The sequence below is a fragment of the Oenanthe melanoleuca genome, chromosome 10 (genome assembly GCF_029582105.1).
Source record: "Oenanthe melanoleuca isolate GR-GAL-2019-014 chromosome 10, OMel1.0, whole genome shotgun sequence".
NCBI lineage: Eukaryota > Metazoa > Chordata > Aves > Passeriformes > Muscicapidae > Oenanthe > Oenanthe melanoleuca.
The window spans coordinates 9693795-9712966 of record NC_079344.1 but is presented as its reverse complement, the minus strand read 5'-3'; the positions used below and the strand labels follow the sequence as shown (position 1 = coordinate 9712966).

General features: G+C 48.3%; 1 protein-coding gene across 1 annotated transcript; it reads left to right on the top strand.

Moving 5' to 3' along the window:
• The first annotated feature begins 19 nt into the window (after positions 1–19).
• On the top strand, positions 20–16925 carry FAH (fumarylacetoacetate hydrolase). The gene is made up of 14 exons (XM_056499811.1): positions 20–531; positions 2733–2843; positions 3379–3500; positions 4839–4888; positions 6264–6354; positions 6857–6954; positions 7213–7265; positions 8636–8735; positions 9416–9546; positions 10305–10380; positions 10910–10956; positions 11994–12095; positions 13099–13216; positions 16711–16925. The coding sequence occupies exons 1-14, from the start codon at positions 349–351 to the stop codon at positions 16788–16790; spliced, it is 1362 nt and encodes a 453-aa protein (XP_056355786.1). The 5' UTR covers positions 20–348; the 3' UTR covers positions 16791–16925.
• The last annotated feature ends 2247 nt before the right edge of the window (positions 16926–19172 follow it).

The window sequence follows — 19172 nt, the reverse complement described above, 5'->3', positions numbered from 1 at the left end:
GCAGTTACCTCTGGTCTTAGATCTGCTGGATCCTTCACCACAGCCAGTTACCTGTTACAGGAAGGTTTCCGCTTCATGTGAGGGTCTGTAAAATCATGGAAGTGTTACGGTTGGAAAAGACCTCCAAGAACATCAAGTCCACCCCTAAATTAAGTGCCACATCTTTTAAATACCTCCAGGAAAGGTGGCTGTGAGCAGGAAGACCCCATTTCACTGCTTGGCTGGGAGCAATTGGCAGCTGCTGACTCAGGCAAACCCTGGCACTGATTAACCACTGCAGGGATTGCAGAGGGGTGGGATGGTGACAGAGCAGCGATTGGTTTGTCTGAGGAGGGAGGGTGGGCTTTGATGCTCCTCTGCTCTGGGTTCCACCACCTGGAGAGGCTCTTCCTCCGTGGCAGGCACGTAGCACCTGGGAGGTGGCAGCTGAGGGACTGCTCGGGGTTCAGCATGTCTTTCATCCACGTAGACAAGGACTCGGATTTTCCTCTCCAGAACCTCCCCTATGGGGTTTTCTCCACGAAGGAGGAGGTGAGTAACAGCAGAATTTGTTCTTGGCTGTTGTAATTGTTCCAGGCCTGTGACACGGCAGAATTTCCCTGCAATGTGGGATAAAGGAAAGCTTCCCAGCCTGAGACACTCATGGGCTTCCTGACCTGATGGCAAAGCTGTAGCTGATACATTGTCTGTTTCCTTAGCGTGGTTATTTTGGTTACAACTTCTCTGAAACTGCACAAAAGAAATCAGAAGTGTTAATACTGTTGAGAAGTACTTTGGCTAATATGTACAGTAGTTCCTGTGTGGTTTTGATAATTCTTGTGACACTATTAAATCTATGTTTGATCCACTCCCTATGTAGAGGCACAGCATATTTCACACTCAACTTTTCTGTCTTTAACTCAGTCTTTCATTTTCTTTGTGACTGTAATCACTCCATTACCCTTAAGAAACCTCATTAACTACTGCTCTTGGGGACTTTTGTTGGTTAATGCCAAAGCATTAAACCAGGGCACCAAATGTGTTTTTTACCTGTTTTTGCAGGTGACCTGTTGTGTTCTATTGGGTGTATGTTTATCCAGTGCTGCATTAAATGTGTGCACGTGTGTCATGTTTAAAGCTGGGCCCAAAGCCTGCAAGTTGAGACAGTTCCAGGCCTTCTATTTTATGATGATCACATAAGAAAATGTGGCTCAACCTTTCTGCCAAGGAGGTAGCTTCCAATTCCAATTTTCATGAGAACTGAGCCCAGCTAGGCTGAACCTCACACCTCTGAATGCCTGATGGGATGGAGCTCCAGAGATGTGTCCTCCTGGAGAAAGGGAAACAAGCCAAGAGCTGCTTCTCAGAAGGAAAAAGTGGAGAATTTATTTGTCTTTGCTTAGGGAAGCTTTATGATTATCTCCTGGTGTCTGCTAGTTATCCATGTAGGTTTAAAGAAAAATTGAAGCAGAAGATAGTGTTTTCTAATGTGGTGTTTTCTAAAGATAAAATGAGATGGTGCATTTAATCTATTCCTAGATGTGCTGTTATCTAGCAAGTTTGGATTATTTTTCTGCCTTCCTCAGTAACTGCTCTCTGAAAAAAAAATCTTCACTCAAACCCTATAAAATGACAGGCAAGACTTACAGATATTATTTAGGAGAATAATGTTCTGATAGTAGCTGAATGTTTTAATGATTTAAGGCTGGTGTCATTCCTGACTATCCCAGTTACAAATTAACCTGACATGACCTTTAGGTTTTTTTCTGCAGGAATGCTGAATAAATACTTACTACAACATTTGGAATCTTGTTTGGAAATTAAAGGTTGAAAAATAGGTTTAATAGCACGGGTGTCTGAAGATGGTTATTTTGGGGAGCTGCTTTTCAGAGTGGCTGTGATAGTTTGTCTCTCTTTGCCTGAAGACACAGATAATGGAGGCTGTGGTGTGTTTTGCCCCGTGCAGCTGCCGTGGTGCTGCTGTCACCGCCGGCTCCGGGGCATGAACAGGAGCTTTGTGTCCTGGGCTGCATCTGTCACATTTCCCCGTGTGTGGGATGCTGTTCCTGCAGTCAGGGTCCAGCAGGGACCAGGCTGGGCTCAGCAAGCATGTCCTGAGCTCCTCGGTGATGTAGGGCAGGCATGGCACAGAAATCGTGTGCCTGAGCATGATGTGCTCCTCACCATGCACCTCCTGGTACCACCAGGGCAGTCCAGAGCCCCCCAGTCCTCTGGGAGGAGCTGGGGTGCAGGAATTCCTGTTTCTCCAATGGCATACCCATAGGGATGGGATCCATCCTGCCCATGGCCTCTCTGTGCTTCTGTGCTCCTCTTGTAGGAGGAGCGGTAGTGTTTTCCTACTTCACAGCATATTCCAGATGTATGGGCTTATTCTGCAATGCTTGTGATTAACAAGGGGTGTTAATGAGCAAGTCAGCCTCTTTCTGGGGTAAAGAGGACAGGGAGAGAAACCTCTGCTTGTGCTATCCTTTCCCCAAAAGAGGGGGATGAGGCTGTTTTCCACCCCTCAGGGTCTGCAGGGAGTCTGCAGTGGTGCTCTGCCCAGGGCTTTATGATTTTCAGCAGCCAGACTCAGACTGGCTCTTGGTGGTGGTCCATCGAGGTACCAGACCTTTGTCCTGGCTGGGTTAAACTCTCTGTGGTCACTGAGTTCCCCTGTGCCCTCTTTGGGCCATTTTTGGGAACAAGCATAAACTCATCTTCACTTCCTCCCTCCTCTTGCTGCTTTGCAGCCTCGGCACAGGCTTGGGGTAGCAATTGGAGACCAGATTTTGGATCTCAGCGTCATTAAACATCTTTTCAATGGACCAGCTCTTGCCAAACACCAGCACGTCTTTGACCAGGTATTTATCAGTCTGTTTTAATTTCCACACACATTTAAAAAATATTCCATAAGGCACTTTAGCAACTTGTGGTGAGATAATGAACATGAACTGGAAATAGGTTGTCAGGCGGGTTCTGGTAGAGAAAAACCATCACAGGTGTGATAGCAAGGAGAGCAGGGGCATCAGGGGTCCAAAGGTCATTTTCCAGGAAAATGTCATCAGCCTTTGGCCATGCAGGTGTCTGACACCAGGCCTAAATGGTAATTCACTCCTGCTTGTGCCTTCAACACTCCATGGATGGGATATCAATGACAGGGAGGTTGTGTTAAGGAAAAAGGTAAATACAAAGCACCTCTGTTTAGATACCAAAGCCACCAGCCTGCAGTGGTGCAAACATGCAGCAGGTGCTGCTGCAGGGGACTTTTGGGTGAGGATGGGGGTGTGGGCAGCCACGGGCATCCAGCACCAGCATGAGAGTGTGGGACACCTTCCTGCGTGTGAAGGATAACCAAAACGTGGTGTTCTCTTTGTCCCCACCCCGTGCCACTGCCAGCCCACCCTGAATGCCTTCATGGGGCTGGGCCGGCCGGCGTGGAGCGAGGCCAGGGCTCTCCTGCAGAAGCTGCTGTCGGCTGGAGAGCCCACCCTGAGGGACAGCGCCGAGCTGCGGAGGAGGTGAGGGGCTGCAGGGACAGCCGGGTGTCACCTGAGGGACAGGGGCTGCAGGGACAGCCGGGTGTCACCTGAGGGACAGGGACAGCCGGGTGTCACCTGAGGGACAGGGGCTGCAGGGACAGCCGGGTGTCACCTGAGGGACAGGGACAGCCGGGTGTCACCTGAGGGACAGGGGCTGCAGGGACAGCTGGGTGTCACTGGGGTGAGGGACAGGGGCTGCAGGGACAGCCGGGTGTCACCTGAGGGACAGGGACTGCAGGGACAGCCGGGTGTCACCTGAGGGACAGGGGCTGCAGGGACAGCTGGGTGTCACCTGAGGGAGCAGGGGTGGCTGCAGGCACAGTGAGGTGTCACCTGAGGAACAGGACACCAAAACCAACAGTGTGACGTGGCCACCTGCCTCCTACGTGGGAATTACCTGGGGTTTGTGTACATCGAGTGCTTCCTTCTCTTAATTACGTAGATTAATCTCTGATAGATGCTGTGGCTGCCCACAGATCCAGGGTGTCACCTCCCCTGGGAGCAGCCAGCCCTGCCCTGGGGTGTGTCCAGCCCTGCTGCCTGTCTGTGGGGGCTGTGGGGCTGCCTGGACAGGTGTGACCACGGCCCCTCACCATGGCATTCCATGGGGACACAGCTCCAAGGGTCTGTCTCCACCTCTGCCAGCTCCCCCAGTGCCTGCCTGCCTGCCTGTCACACCTGGAGCAGGTGTGGGGAGACCCCCATGTCCTTGAAACCACTCTTTAGATTTTGCTAAAGCTGTGGTCACACATTGGCTCAGATCTGGGCTGTGCAGTGGTGGTGGAGGGGAGGACTGTGATCTGCTCTGTGTGTCCATTTATCCCACCCCTCTCCTTTGTCCAGAGTGATGCTCTAAACACCACAAGTGCCTGCCCTGGCAGTGAGCAGGAGCTGTTCCTCCCTGTCCGTGGGCATTGGGAGGATTTAGGCTCTCATGAGAGGACAGGGGTTGAACTGCTGCTTCCACGTGGATCTTCCTGCACAGGGCCAGCAGTTCAAATCAGACTGCCCAGGAGCCACATGCCATGAGCTCATCCTTCCCATGCAGTGGTGTCCTGGCCATGGGCACTGGGGGTTTCTCTGCCAGCCCCAGGGATGTCCCCTCCTCACTCACTCCTTTTGGTGCAGCCATCCCACTAACAGCACCTTGTGCAGTCCTCACCTTTCCTGCCAGGTTTTTTCTTTAAGGCTTTGCAAATTAAATTAAGGAAAGAGCTGGGAGAGCAGGTCAGCCTCTTTGATGCTTCTTACAGGTGGCAGCTGCAAGTTTTCCGAGATCTGAAGGCATCATTTATCATTTTTCATTTTTCATTTCAGAGCATTTGTGCCTCAAGCTGCTGCGACCATGCACCTGCCTGCCCACATTGGTGAGTCCCCACAGCCAGGGCTCCTCAGCACTGCCCTTTGCTCTATTTCCAGCTTGCTCAGACAGACACATCATAGCTCTGACAGGGAATGGGGCTTGCAGCAGCCAGAGGTAGATTAGTGCACGTAATGAAAGGTAGGTGCTGTCCGTGGCACAAGAATAAAAGCCTGGGGAAGATCAAGAGCTGCCAGAACACTCCTGGATGCCATTTCCACTAAATCAGGGTGTCTGGTGGTGCATAACTCCTGTCATCAGACTGCCATCACCAAAGGCCTTTGTGACTAGAGCCAGGAAAAACACTTGTTTCCAACAATTGTTTCCAGCAATTTCCCCTTTTGCCATCGGAAAATAATTCAGGTGTTGCAAAGTTTCCAGGGCAGATACTCCAGCACAGGCTCATGAACAAGGATGAGTTTCCATTCTCCAGCCTTTACTCTGCATTCCAGATCTTGCCTCCACTCTCATGAGGCCATGGACTGCTTTGAGATTACTACATTCATAGAGATAAATGAGCATCTCCTGTTTTTAGCAGGAGTTGGATCCAAACCAGCTTGATCAAAGCCACTTGAGGGCAGGACCTTCACAGGATCAGGGATGTGAACTTGTCCATTTTTCATCTAAGCTCTGTTCTGAGCTGGCTTTTGCCTTCTGGTTTGGGACAAAGTCTAGCCTGTCCCAGAGGAGCCATGAGGAGTTCCCATAGGTGTGACACCTTCCTGAAGATAGTTTCAGGTTGAACATGTCCTGTCAGAAGGCTGCTGGCTCCCGTGAGTGCTGGGAGCAGAGCACTGCCCTGGTGTGGCTGATCTGTACCACACGGACACAAGGCATTTAGGATCCCACAGCAGCTCTGTCCTGAGTGCCTGGTCCTGCTCAGGGAGGCTGGAACTGCAGGAATATAATTTATCCAGTCACTGCTGGATATCCTACCGATACCAGCATGCCAGCTCACCCTCCCGGTCGGTGTTTTGCCCCGGCTGCAGGGTTTTCCCGGGGTGGGAGCTGTGTGCAGGGATGGCAGCAGAGGGCAGCAGATGTCCTGAGTATCGCCCGAGTCCCTGCCGGGTACCGCCCGAGAGAGGAGGAGCAGGAATTGCCTTCTCTGAAAACTGGGCTGCTGCTTTATGTCCTGTGTTTTCCCTCCAGTTCTCTACTGGAGACTTTAAAAAAAAAAAAAAAAAAAACACCATTTTTGTCTGCATAATTTATAGGTGAACTGTTAATCACCTCTTTATGCTATTAGTGACATCCCCCAGCACTCTTGCTGTTCCTTTCCTGCTCTTTTCATTGCCAGCAGCATGTGAAGTGCTTTAGCCCCTGCAGATGAGGGACTTTGTTGCCACTGATCCCTATTTTATGGCTTTTTCCTCGTGCAGGAGATTACACTGACTTCTACTCTTCACGCCAACACGCCACAAACGTTGGGATCATGTTCAGGGGGAAGGAGAATGCTCTGATGCCAAACTGGTGGGTGGCTTGGATTAATCTCTAGTGCAGCTTTATTTTTAGGCTTATCTGCATATATACATGTGTTAAAGGTCTGAGTGGTTTTTCAGGATCACACTGGTTTCAGTTCACAGCAGATGAGAATCAGTGTTGTCCAGAGCTCAATAACAGAGCCAAACTCCACTTGTCCCAGCCTCAGCTGATCTGCCCTGCCCTTCACTGCAGTGGCCACACCACACTGTGCAGCCCCCCAGTTCAAAGACAAATATACCTAAAAAAAAATAGGTTTTGCTGAGTGACGAGAAAACAGAATTTAATATCCAGGGAATTCATTGGAGCAGTGGCACTGAAGTGCATTAAGACTGAAGGGTGGCTTTGGATTATACTTCACTTCCACCCTTAATCAGAGTAAGGTGTGCTGAGGTCTGTGCCCGTGTATACAGAGCTCCTTCTCCTTGTAGCTCACACTCCCGTGGTGCTCCCACCCCCAAGCCTGACCCAGCTCTGTGGTGCTCTTTCCAAGGCTGCACTTACCTGTGGGCTACCACGGCCGGGCTTCGTCTGTGCTGGTGTCTGGGACGCCCATCCGGAGACCTGTGGGACAGACCAAACCCGACAATGGTGAGTCTCTGGGAGGACTTTAATGGGGATTCTTGTTTCTTTTATTCTTTAATTTTACTGCACATCATAGAGCAGTGAAGTGGAAGGGTCTGGGATACTTTGCCTAAAGCCCAGCCTGGGGTCAGGGCAAGATAAAGCCCTGGTTTAAGTCCATCTTATGTTCCATGCCAAGCAGCACCAGCTGCTATTTCTTCTGGTCATTATTTTTATTTTCCTAGCTGCCTTCCTGATGTGAAATATTCTTTTTTCTACCCACAGATAAACCTCCAGTGTTTGGTGCTTGTAAACGTCTGGATATCGAGTTAGAAATGGTAGAGTTTCTTTTTCCTCCTTATGACTTGAGAAATATTAAAATAGAAACAGGGAAGAAAAGGTGGGTTTAGCTTCTTCTAAAAAGAATGTCCCATAAGGTCTATTCCTATGGTCCTCTCTGAGCTGTCTGTGCTGCAGGCAGTAAAGATTTCTGTGGAACAAGCCTTTGCTTTGGATGAGGAGCAGGGTGCCTTAGCTCACTGGGAGGTTTGCTCATACAGCTCCCAGGCTGGAAAAAGCTCACCTGGCCAAAGCTGAGCACCAGAATTCTTTCCATCAGCTACCACAGCCTGTTTCCTGGTCAGCAGTTACCTGTGCACTGCAGCCAGGATCTGTCAGTGGGCACTGGGCTTTGGAAGTCCAGGCTGTCTGCACCTTGTGCTAGAGCAGAGGAAACCCTGAGTTCTTGGCAGTGGGGTTCAAACGCGTGATTCTCCTGCCTGGAAAGTTAAAACCTGTGCTGTGGGTGTTGTAAAAAAACATGGTGGGAAGACACATCATGTTGTGGCTTAGTGTGGTCCAGAAGGGAGGGTTTCATAGGATTGTATTAAGATTTATGTAATTCTAATGGCTTATATAATTTTTGTATGTTTTATTCACAATCTATTCCCTTAAAAAAAAAAAAAAAACATAGTGGAAGAAGTGTAATATTGATGGAAGTGGTTATAAAATGTAGTGAAAGTCTTTAATGCTGTGTGCTTTTCCAATCAGTGCTACAAGGGGAGATGCAGTCCCATAAGGTGGGGCTCCTGTGGTGCTGCTATAGCTCTGCTTTCCAGCCTGAGGTCTACTGCTGGCTGCTGCAAGAACAGAAGGAAAAACTTCCATATTGTAGACAGAAAGAGACACCTAAGGTTCCCTGTGAAATCCTCTGCATGTGCAGGCTGTGGATTCCTAAGGGAATGAGTGCAGGCACTCATTTCATGCCTACTTTACAGAGTGGGCACATTTCTCCACCTGCCTGTTCTTCCCCACTGTCTCACCAGGCTCCAGGCACGTTCAGTATCCCCTTGGATGATACTGAATTTTAAACTCCTTCCTGTTCACTGTCTGCAGCTCAGTCCCTTCAGTGGGCAAACCTGTTCTGCATCCGGACTGTGATTGGGAGGGAACATTTTCCCCTGCATTTTGACAACATCGTGCCCTTGTTTAATGCCTGTCTCCTAGCAACACAGAGCTCTTGAGTAATTCAGACCTGCCAGCTGCATGGAGGGGAAGAAAAGGGGAGTAGACCATGAGTTTTGTCCAAATGTGTGTGGGAAATGGTGCAAAACTCATCCTGCCCTGCCTCTGCTGCTGCTGTTTGTGACTGTGCAGTAAAGATTTTTAACTTCAAAAACATAATCAACATGTTGCTTTTTGATTTCAGGCATTCTTTGTAGGTCCTGGAAACAAGTTTGGGGAGCCCATTCCCATCAGCAGAGCCCATGAGCACATCTTTGGGATGGTGCTGATGAACGACTGGAGTGGTAACTGGAGCTGCAGGGATCTGCCTGGAGAGGGGGTTCCAGCACCACGGGAAACCCTACAGGGGGATAAACCACATGTTTGAATAGCAGAATGCTGATCACTGAAACCACTGAAAGGGATGGAAATGAAGTGTTGCCTGTATTTTTCAGCGCCTGTATCAATCCGTCTTTGATCAATTAGTAGAAGCAGAAATTGCTGCCTAATGAAGATTTATTTACTTATGAAAGATCTAATATCAGTCTAGTTTCTTCTGGGTAGGGATGGAGGAGTCGTAGGAATGGTGATACCAAGGATGGTGATTGATTTCAGTGTCAGGAAAAGGGAAAGGTTTTGGAAATCACAAATCCTTCAGTCTCTGCAAAGATTTAACTTGTTGAAGTTCTCCCCATGGCTGGCAAAGAGCATTAGCTGGGTATAAAAGGAATAATTAGTGGGGATAAAAATACTGGTTATATGGGGATGATCTGGTTTGTTTTACTTATTGCTGATTTATCATCCTGATCTAGCTGATATAAGAAAATTGGGTTGAAAATGGATGGATTTAAATCAGGATTTGGGCACAACAGCTAGAAAAGGCTGGGGACAGCAATTTCAATTCATGTTACTCTTTCATGGGTCTGCTGGATGTGCAATCCCTTGCATATGTTTAACTGCATTGCTTTGACTGCTCTCTCCCCAGCCCGTGACATCCAGAAGTGGGAATATGTTCCTCTGGGTCCTTTCCTGAGCAAAAGCCTTGGCACAACCATCTCTCCGTGGGTTGTCACCATGGATGCTCTCATGCCATTTGTGCTGCCAAACCCTGTCCAGGTCAGCAAGAGAAAAGGCTGAAGTAAAGGAAAAGCAGTACTAGAAAAGTGTCAGCAGAGCTGGAAGGTCCCATCAGTAGAAATCACTGAGCTGCATCCATGCTAAGGATTGTCTCCAGGGAATTTGCAGTTGTGATTCTGCCTCTAAGCAGATGAAGGCAGCCAGGCCCTCTGAGTTCAAGTGCTCATTGATGCCACTGGCCCTGGCACATGTTGTGATGTCATCCTGCTTGATCAAGGCAGAAAAATCATCTTTAAAACACTTGGAAAATAAACTAATGAGAGCTTCTTCTGGGTCTTTGGTAGCACTTAGCATCCAGTAAGTGATGGAGAGAGGGTGGAGTAAAGCCAGAACACTTTGTTCATGCATTTCCAGTAGTCTACATCATGTAGGTGGTTAGAACTGGAAAAGATGACAGGGTCTTGCAGAAGCCTCACCATCTTCCCTGTGCAGGCACAGAGCAAAGGTGTGCTGACACTTTATTTGTGCTGGATTAACATCCACACTGAGATGATGGGCATGGCTTTTGCCATGTCTTGAGCAGAAAAAGGAATTGGATTATATGGATATCATGTCTGTTCAGAAAAATCTTTAAATGTGTCTGAATGAGACCAAGCAAAGTGATAATCTGAGCAGTAAGAATGGTGAGGTGAATGGGTTGTGCAGCACAGGCTGGGTACACCAATACTCACTGGAATGTCTTGTGGGTTTTTAAATTTCTTTTTGTTTAGACTATGATGTGTTTTATGTGCTTTTAGGATCCTAAACCACTGCCCTACCTTCAGGATAAAGAGCCCTACACTTTTGACATCAAGCTCTTTGTTGCTATTAAAGGTATGGCAAAGCTGAATTGTGGCAGCACCACAACTTTCAGGTACTTTGCTCTGGGCTCTGCCCTCCTTCTTTTCCCTCTTTGCCCAGGTTGCCTCTGTCAGAGAAGAGGCAGGACTCCTCCTGCTCCCTGCTGGCTGTGCAGCTATGTGCCAAGCAGGGAATGCCCCCTCCTCAGGGTCTCCTTGCACAGGCAGGGGTCATCAGGACATGGAATGAGCAGATTTGTGTGGCATCCAGATGAGCTCAGCCCCCACATCATGGCCCTGCTGACCACTAGGTCCAGGTGTTTCTCCTGTAAAAAGCAGAGAGTAGGAAATGGGCAGCTTGATGCTACTCCAGTGCAATCCACACACTTGTTTTCTATAAAATCCCAGTCTTCATAGCCATAGGAAGTGTTATTACTGGTTTCTCACTAGGGATTACAGTGATAAAAGAAGTCTCCGTCCATCTGTAAAATAAAAAGACTCCAGCATCATTCATCCAACACAAACAAATTGCTTCTCTCTTTCTTATCCTTTATTTTCTGCAGGAGAAGGGATGAGTTCACCAACTACTATATGCAGATCCAATTTCAAGGTAAGACTCCAGTATCTTTTGTTTATTTGCAATCTTGCTGATGCCATCAGCTCCAGCCCAGGCAATTTCAAACACTGCTTTTTGCATTAGACTCATAGAACAGAATCATAGAATCACTAAGGCTGGAAAAGACCTCCAAGATCATCGAGTCCAAATGTTAACCCAGCACTGCCAAGCCCATGGCTAAACCATGTCCCTCACATCTACACACCTTTTGAACACTTCCAGGGATGGTGAATCCACCACTTCCCTGAGTGACTGTCCCAGTGCAGCTGAAGATCAGATCTGAGTGTCTGCACAGGAGGCAGTGGGAAATTTTCAAAAAAATGAAAAACATTCAGGTGTTTCCACCTCACAGGGGGGAACTATCTCTATTTTCCAGTGCTGATAGGTCCCCCCTGTGTGGTGGAAACACCTGAATGCTTGATGAAGGGGGCAGCTCTTCCTGCTGTCTGGTTTGGGGTGCTCAGAGCATCTTTAGCCCTGTGCCCATTTGGCAGGGAGCTGTGAGCACAGAAAGCTACAGGAAGAGGGAACTGCCTCTTGCAATGCAGCTCTGCTGTCACAGCCCTAATTTAGATGCCTCTCACTGCTGCCAGCCTGGGTCTGCCCCATCCCCTCTTGGGCAGCGTGGTGGCTCTGCCTCCACCCACTGATTGAAGCCAGGAGATTTATGTGCCAGCTGCAGCAATTCTCAATCAATTTCATATTCACATTTGGCTCTTTGCATAGTAATTACCTTAATCAGTAAATCAGTAGTCAGCAAATCAGTAATAAGTAGATTTTTCTACAAGGCTGTTAAAATACTGGGTGTAATCATAGAGCCTGGGTCAGCAGTACTGGTCTTAGAGAGGAAGAAAAGGAAAAATTACATCCAGCTGAAATAAGAAAAATTTTGAGGGACTCAGTTGCATGTTAAAGTGTGGGGTTTATGAGTGCCATAGGCCAGGGCACATGGCTCCATTCTGCACTGATGGCCCACCAGGGAATGTCCTTTGCTGCTCCCTTGCTTTAGCCCCTCTTCCTCCTTCCTCCAGCACATGTACTGGACCATGAAACAGCAGCTGGCTCATCATTCCATCAATGGCTGCAACCTCAGACCTGGAGACCTCCTGGCCTCTGGCACCATCAGTGGACCTGTAAGTGTTGAAACAATGACAGTCCCTGGTCAGCAGCTCAAAACCAGCAGAGCAGGGCTTGGGGCTAAGCCCTTCCTGATCTGAGCACCACCAAACTATCTGCAGTTCTTTCCCAGGCACTCTGGGGTGCTGCTTTGGTAGCCACAAATTCACAGTCAGAAGTGGTTTGGGTTGGGTAGGGTTTTTGTCTGGCTGGTTTTTTATGTTGTTGAATTTTGGGGTTTTGATCTCTCCTGTACTTCTTTCCCTAAGAACTATTTTACAACAGATGCAAGTTAACTTCTGTGTGGAAGCATCCTCACAATCCATTTACCCTCTATGAAATGCAGCTTTTTATTTCTGAAATTAATGTAAATGGTGCCTGGGTATAACTTTTAGTTTCTCCAGTGAAGTTGGAGCCAGCTTCACAAGCCTTTACTCCCCTTGAGCTGCCATTTGGGCAGTGGCTGCAATTTACGGGCAGCTCTCACTTTCTGAATCACCAAATACAAATCCTGTACAATCCTGTCACAAAGAGAGCCTCAGGTAAGTTGTTTGCAAGCTGGGATGCCTGTACTTCACTTTTGAGCATTTCTGAGGTGCTTTTTGAACCTTCAGATTATTGTACTGCAGAGTGACATTAAAGACTCACAAACACCAGCTTTGCTCTTCTGAAGAACAAAGTGTAATTAAAAATCTGAAACGTGACTACATAAAAGCACTGGATTCATAGAAGTCTCTTTCCCTTCTTTCCATTCTTGCTGTGGCAGACCTAAACTGCTTGAACGGGTTGAACACTATGTTAAATACACCAGAAAACAGCTGTAAGCATCACTGCTAATAGCCAGCAACACATTAAAATGCAAAGTCATGAAAAGGAGCCAACGTATCAATGAATTAAATCAAGAGCAGAACTCTGTTCTGTAGGGGTAACATCCTTGTGTGTCTGCTCCCAGCAGCAAGAAGCTGAACAGCAAGAAAGATACTAAAAAGTTGTTTATTTGTTTATGAACTCTTGCTGCAGGAGCCAGAGAGCTTTGGCTCCATGCTGGAGCTGTCCTGGAATGGGACAAAAGAAATCCCTCTGGGCAGTGGACAGTCTCGGAAATTCCTGCAGGATGGAGACGAAGTGATTCTGACAGGTAAAGGCTGGATTACTGCTGTCAGGAGGCTGAAGCAGGTGGATGGAAATTTCCCTGCCATAAATGCCTTCTAGATTAGATTATTTGCTTTTCTCAGTCCTTAATGCTCCTGCTATGCCACTGTGTGAGCACCAAGGAGATGATGGAGGCAGGTTTGCCTTTATGGGTAAAAACACCCCAGGACTAGCAGCAGTTGATGAATTGTTTCCACCACAGTCCAAGTTTGCATGTGGAACTGAGCTTGGAAAATGCTAAAAAATGTTATTTTTCAAATAGTATTTCATTTGTAACCTAGGCATATTCAATGAAGTGTGTTGCAAATCAAGTGTGTGGGAAACAGCATGATGCCTTCTAGAGCAGCTGACCAGCTCCCCTCTGAAAAGGGGGACTCTCTTTGCTTGAGAGCTGTTTCATGCTGAGGCATGGTTTAATTTTCATCTTGATAATCTAATGGTTTTATGAATTAAAATCTGCCATGGTGTTTTGTAATCTAAATCCCACTCCTACTTTTTAACTCAAAGCCTACTGCAAAACAAATTTCCTTTCCTCTAATCTTTGTGGCTTTGAGGTGGCAAATATTTGGCAAGAACTGCTATGAGAAACTTTTGTTTCAAGCTGCCACTGTCTTTGCCATGTGACCTACTGGGATTTTAGGGAATGTGCTGTGGGATGTTGTGTGTCACCAGCTGAGACCCAGCCAGTGCCTCACCTGGCTCTGAGCAGCTCCATCCTGCTGATGTGATCAGAGATATCTGCACAGGAACAAATGGCTCAAGCAATGGGAAAAGAATTCACAGGTGTGACTGAGGGCAGAGAAAATGTGAGAGACAAACACCCAGGCAGCTGCATCACAGTGTGCCTACACAGCTGGGCCTGCTCAATCCAACCAGGACTCCTAGGATTTTGGGTAAAACAGTTTAAAATTATAAGGTCTTTTCTTTTCTGAAAATTTAAAAAAAAAAAAAAAATTAAGGAAAACCAAAAATTTTCTGTCGTTAAGAAAAAAAAAAAAAAAGAAGAAGAAAAAATTAATGTATGTATTCCAGTGCCCTGGCAATGACTCCACACTGGTTTTGGTGGTGCTGAGCCAGAGCCCCAGTGCCTCCTGCCTGGCAGCCCATCCCTTGAAAATCGTGTTTCTGTGAGCTGCTGCCAGTTTGACAGAGTAAGGTGCTGAGACAACTGGAGACTGAGATGTAGAGAGAGCCACAGGTGAACCTGAGGAGTCCCCAGTGCCTCTGACACCCTCCAGCCCCCAGCAGCCCAGTGACTGCTCACTGTGCAATGTGGAGCTGTCTGACCCTGCTCTCTACAGGCTCCCAGCATCCAGGACACTCCTCCAGCAGTTCCAAGTGCCCCACTGCCCTCCAGAGCCCCCAGTCTCCCCCGTAACTCTGCCAGGAGCCCTGCAGTGAGGGTGATGAGCATCCCTGTGGAGTTGCACACTCACAACCCTTTTGGCAAGGAGCCCTGGCAGTTTGGGAGCTGCTGGCAAGGGGAGCCAGCTCAGGACAGATGGGACCAGTCTGTGCTCTTCGTGCCCAAGCTGTCAATTCATTAAACACCTGGGGTGCTGGATGTGTTTAACCTTTGGAGATGGCATGATGGTGCTGTGCAGAGCTGGGAGGGCAGTGGGCAGTGCCATGGGAATGATCTGCTGGGCCATGTCACACCAGCACAGAGTGTGGCTGTGGGCACCAGGGGCTGCTGGGGCTGTCTGCTGGGACAGTTTGGGAGCTGCTCTCTTTATTCAGTGATGTATGGCAGGTGCAGGGCCCTAAGGCACCCTTGGGGCAGGGCTGCTATTCCACCCTCTCCTAAGGCACTGCCATTAGCTGTTGCCAAGTGCTCAACACATCATTTCTGGTTTCCTGTTTCAACTTTGTATTCTTACTCCCCATGTGGGACCTATTTCAGAGACCTAATGCATAAAATGAGAGAGATATATTTCCCCAAGAAGTGTTTCAGGGAAGGAGCGTGGCAAGGGAGGGCTCCTGGTGCTGCTGGCAGCTGCATGCAGAAACCTTCAGCAGCTCCTTGGCACACACAGAGCCCAGGCCAGGGCTGCTGGCAGCCAGGGCTCACTTTGTTCAGTGTGCTGCTCCTTGCTGCTGCTCTAAATTGTGCCTGACAGCAGGGATAACCAAACTGGGCTGAAATAATCAGCTGCTGCTCAAAGGAAGGCTGGCAATGAAGCCTAATGAGTCAAGTGGAAGCTGAGCTGAGCCTTACAGTGCCTTAGTCCACGACTGTTTAAGGGTGAGGATTACCTGGCAGACACCAGGATGTGTCTGTGGTTACACAAGCACTTAGAGACACCACTGTGCTTGGAAGACTTAATTTCAGCCTGGCTGTGAGGGCTGCACTGTGGGTTGGAGCTGGAGGGTCTCTCTTTGTGCTGCAGTGATTTGGCTCCCTGCAGCCTGAGCCCACCCTTTCTCCTCCTCAGGGGAGTTTTTCCACTGATCTGTGCTAAGGGTGGGAATTAGGGTCTATTCTGTTGAGCTCCTTCTGGGCTTCTTGAAGGCAGCTGGTTTTTAACGCATGTAGGGGATGTATTCCATCAGGAAAATCCATCTCTAACTATGAAATCAGTCCTTAAAATGCAGCATGTGCTACTTGTCCTTCCTTTCATCAGCAGAAGGCTACAGTGGGGTGTCCTCAGCTGTTCTTCCCAGGACAGGGGAGATGGGCCAGAAGGCCCTGGCTGTGTCCCCTGCCCTGCTTTGCCTGCAGCCTGGCTGGTGCTGCTGCTTGTGGAGCAGCTTGGCTGGCCCTGGGCAGCAAGAGGAGCTGCAGCATCCCTGTGTCCCTGTCCCAGTGTCACCTCCTCCACCACAGGAGCAGGGAGGGACAGAGCTGTCCCCTGGTCACACTGTGGGGTGTAGTGTGCTGTCACAGGATGCTGTCACACCCCTGAGCTCTGCAGCAGCAGCCAGCAGATCTTCCACACCCTCTTATATAACAGAGGATTAATGAGAACTTGGAGTCAGATGCAGAATTTCTCATGGAATTAAACCACTTGACTTTAGCAAGTAAAACAGCTTCTGCAAGGGTAGGTCCTGCTGTTTGTGGGGCTTTAATGACTGCCTTCCTGGCTGTCAGCATCCTGATATCCCAAGAGCAGGCCTGATGCTGCAGAAAGAGAATCCAGATTTCTTTGATTAATTGCAGGGCTGGGCCAGGCAGTGAATCAGTTTGCCAGGTAGATTGATGGTGCTGCAGGTTAGGTTTGAAAACAGAAATATTGCTGGCACATCTTGTTTGTTCTTTGATCAATTCACTGAACTTGCATATTGCTGTGTTTGAGTTTGTGCTTCTTTTTTCTCATGTTCCTGGGCTACTTGAACTCTTCCAGGTGCTCCTTTTTTTTACCTCTCATTGCATATCTGAAAGGTTTCACTTGATTTTGGTATCTTTATGCCTTTATTCACTTTTATTCCTGGCAAATCCCTGCTGTCCTTACAGAACAAGCTGTTGTTTTCTGTCCCTAGGTTACTGCCAGGGCAATGGATTCCGTGTTGGATTTGGCCAGTGCTCGGGAAAAATCCTTCCAGCCCTGTCAAATCCATGAGGATGGAGCAATGTGGCAAGGAGGAGCCCTCCTCCCACCTCTACCAGTCATTCTGCTTTATTCAAATTTATTGTTTTTATATGAGTGATTGGAATCTTACTTTTTTAAATTATCAATAAATGTCTTAAAGGTGAATGTGGCTCTCTGGTGTGATCAGAAAAGGATTTCAGTGCTAGCTTAAAATTCTCAGAATATCAATAAGATGATTGAAATGGAAAGCAAGATTCTTAACTCTTCTACAATATTAATGGTTTTTTTCATAATTATAAAAAGAAGCTTTCAAGTAAGCTTAAATATTCAGAGTACTAGGCTGATGATAAGAGCTGAGATTCCATGCTGACTTCCTTTTTCCACAGTGTTAATATGCTGGAGGGGAAATCCTGAAGGCGAGTTGCATATGGATGTTAAAGCCTGCAGACCTTCCTGAGCAAGACTTACATGGCTGTGCCCTGAAATAATTTGCAGCAAAGCAATTTGGAACGTGGCAATCACCACAACTGAGGGCACCAGGCAGGCAGTGCCTGCTCCTGCTGCCCTTACACAGCCAGAGGCAGCTCTCCTGCCCCAGAAGGAGGTTGACTCCAGCCCAGAGATGGGTGTTGGGGCACCCCTCAGAAGGTCATGGTCAGAAAATCACCCTCGTGCCTCCTGCTCTGGTTTAGAGAAGGGAATTCCCTGTTTCTCTCACCCTGTGCACCAGCATCAAGGAGGGAGGGGAATTTCATCACTGGAGGGGTCCCCAGGCACTCAGTGGTGGCAGTCACACCCTGCCACCCACCAGGGACACCAAGCCCCCTTCCTGCACCCCTGAAATGCATCTCATGCCATGGCATCCCCTTGCAGCAGCAGTAAACAAAGCCTCATGCCACTTTCCTCAAGTGTAAAGGGCATCTGCTGTCTCCTGCTGGCCTACAAATCAATTTAACTCCATGGCCAAGTGCCAAATCACATCAATTAGAGGATATTACTGACTGGAGGAGCTCGGGAGACCGGATAATGAACTGTGGTGTAGTGCAAGGGGAACTTGTTAAATATTTGCTTGGTCCTCAAAGTGAAGAACCTGATGAGGCTGCTGGCTCCATGTGGTGACAGCAGGATGAGCCCATGCTGCTGCTGTTCCAGGCTGTCCCATTGCTGCCCAAAAACTACCAGCTAGTTTTGCTGGTGTGGCCCTGAGGGCATCTGTTGTCATCCTGGGGAGCACCTAGGGCTGACCAGGAACATGAACCATGCAGAAGAGGAAAACAAATTTGAAATGAAAAATAAAGGAAAAACATGGCAGTGCATATAAATCACTGCTAATGGGGCATGCACACTGTAATGGGCTCTCTTCTAGGGTGCAACAATAATAGTTCTTTAAAGAATGATGCTTGGAGGTTCATTCCCAAATCAAGGATGACCTGGCCAGGGAAATATTGGCTCATTGTTGTTTATCAAGAGAAAGCTATTTTGCCTTCAGGCTCTTGGAGCTGAACTAATAAGCAGATATTTATTTAATGTACTCTGAATGGATCATCAATTTATAGATGCTTTGTACTCTCTTTTAACCTCAAAGGACAATTGTGAGTTGACACCTTCCCTATTGGCTTTAGAAATAACCCATCCTGTTCCTCTGAGCACAGCCTGGCTTTGGACACACAAAGCATTTATCCAGGAGAGAAATTTCTCTGCAGAAGCAACACCCATTGTGCACCTTGGCATATCTGATGTTCTGGAAGTGCAGAGTCTGAGGAGAGGGAGATAGAGCTGATGTTGGGGCAGTGTGTCATGGACATCAGCTGTGACCTTGCTGCAAGCCACTGCCCAGCCAAGAAGGGCTGAGGTGTCAAGGCTTCCTGGGTAAACTGTAAATCCATAGTGCTCTCCCTGAACTGAACAAGGCAGAGGCAAATCCTGTACACAGCCAATGAATTCCTCCTCCAAAGAGCCAACTGGTGCTGCAGTTCCTGGTCAGGCAGAAGGTCAGTGGTGCTGAGACCCCAAACCTGGCCAGGATGGGGACCCTTCCAAGCTGGCTGTGCCCCAGGGCCAGCCTGCCCCCCAGCCCTCTGTGGGCCCTCTGTGGCCCCAAGGTGACTGAGCTGAGCTTCTCTAGCCTGGGAACACCTGGAGAAGCTCCAAATTCCAGAAGGTGGGTAATTTCTGGAAAGGACCTCAGGCACAGCAGGTTTCAGAGGTGAGCTGGACAGAGTCCAAAACCTCTCTCAGGACAGAGCTCAGAGTCATCTGCTGCCTGCCTCGTGGATGGGGGCCAAATTGCCAGGAGATGGTAAAAAAGGAGACAAACTTTTCTGTGTGCCCAAGGCCACTTTCTCCCCCCCTCAGAAGAAGCAGTGGGCTCTTTTTGGGTGGAGAAGGGGAAGCCATGGCCACGCTGCCCTC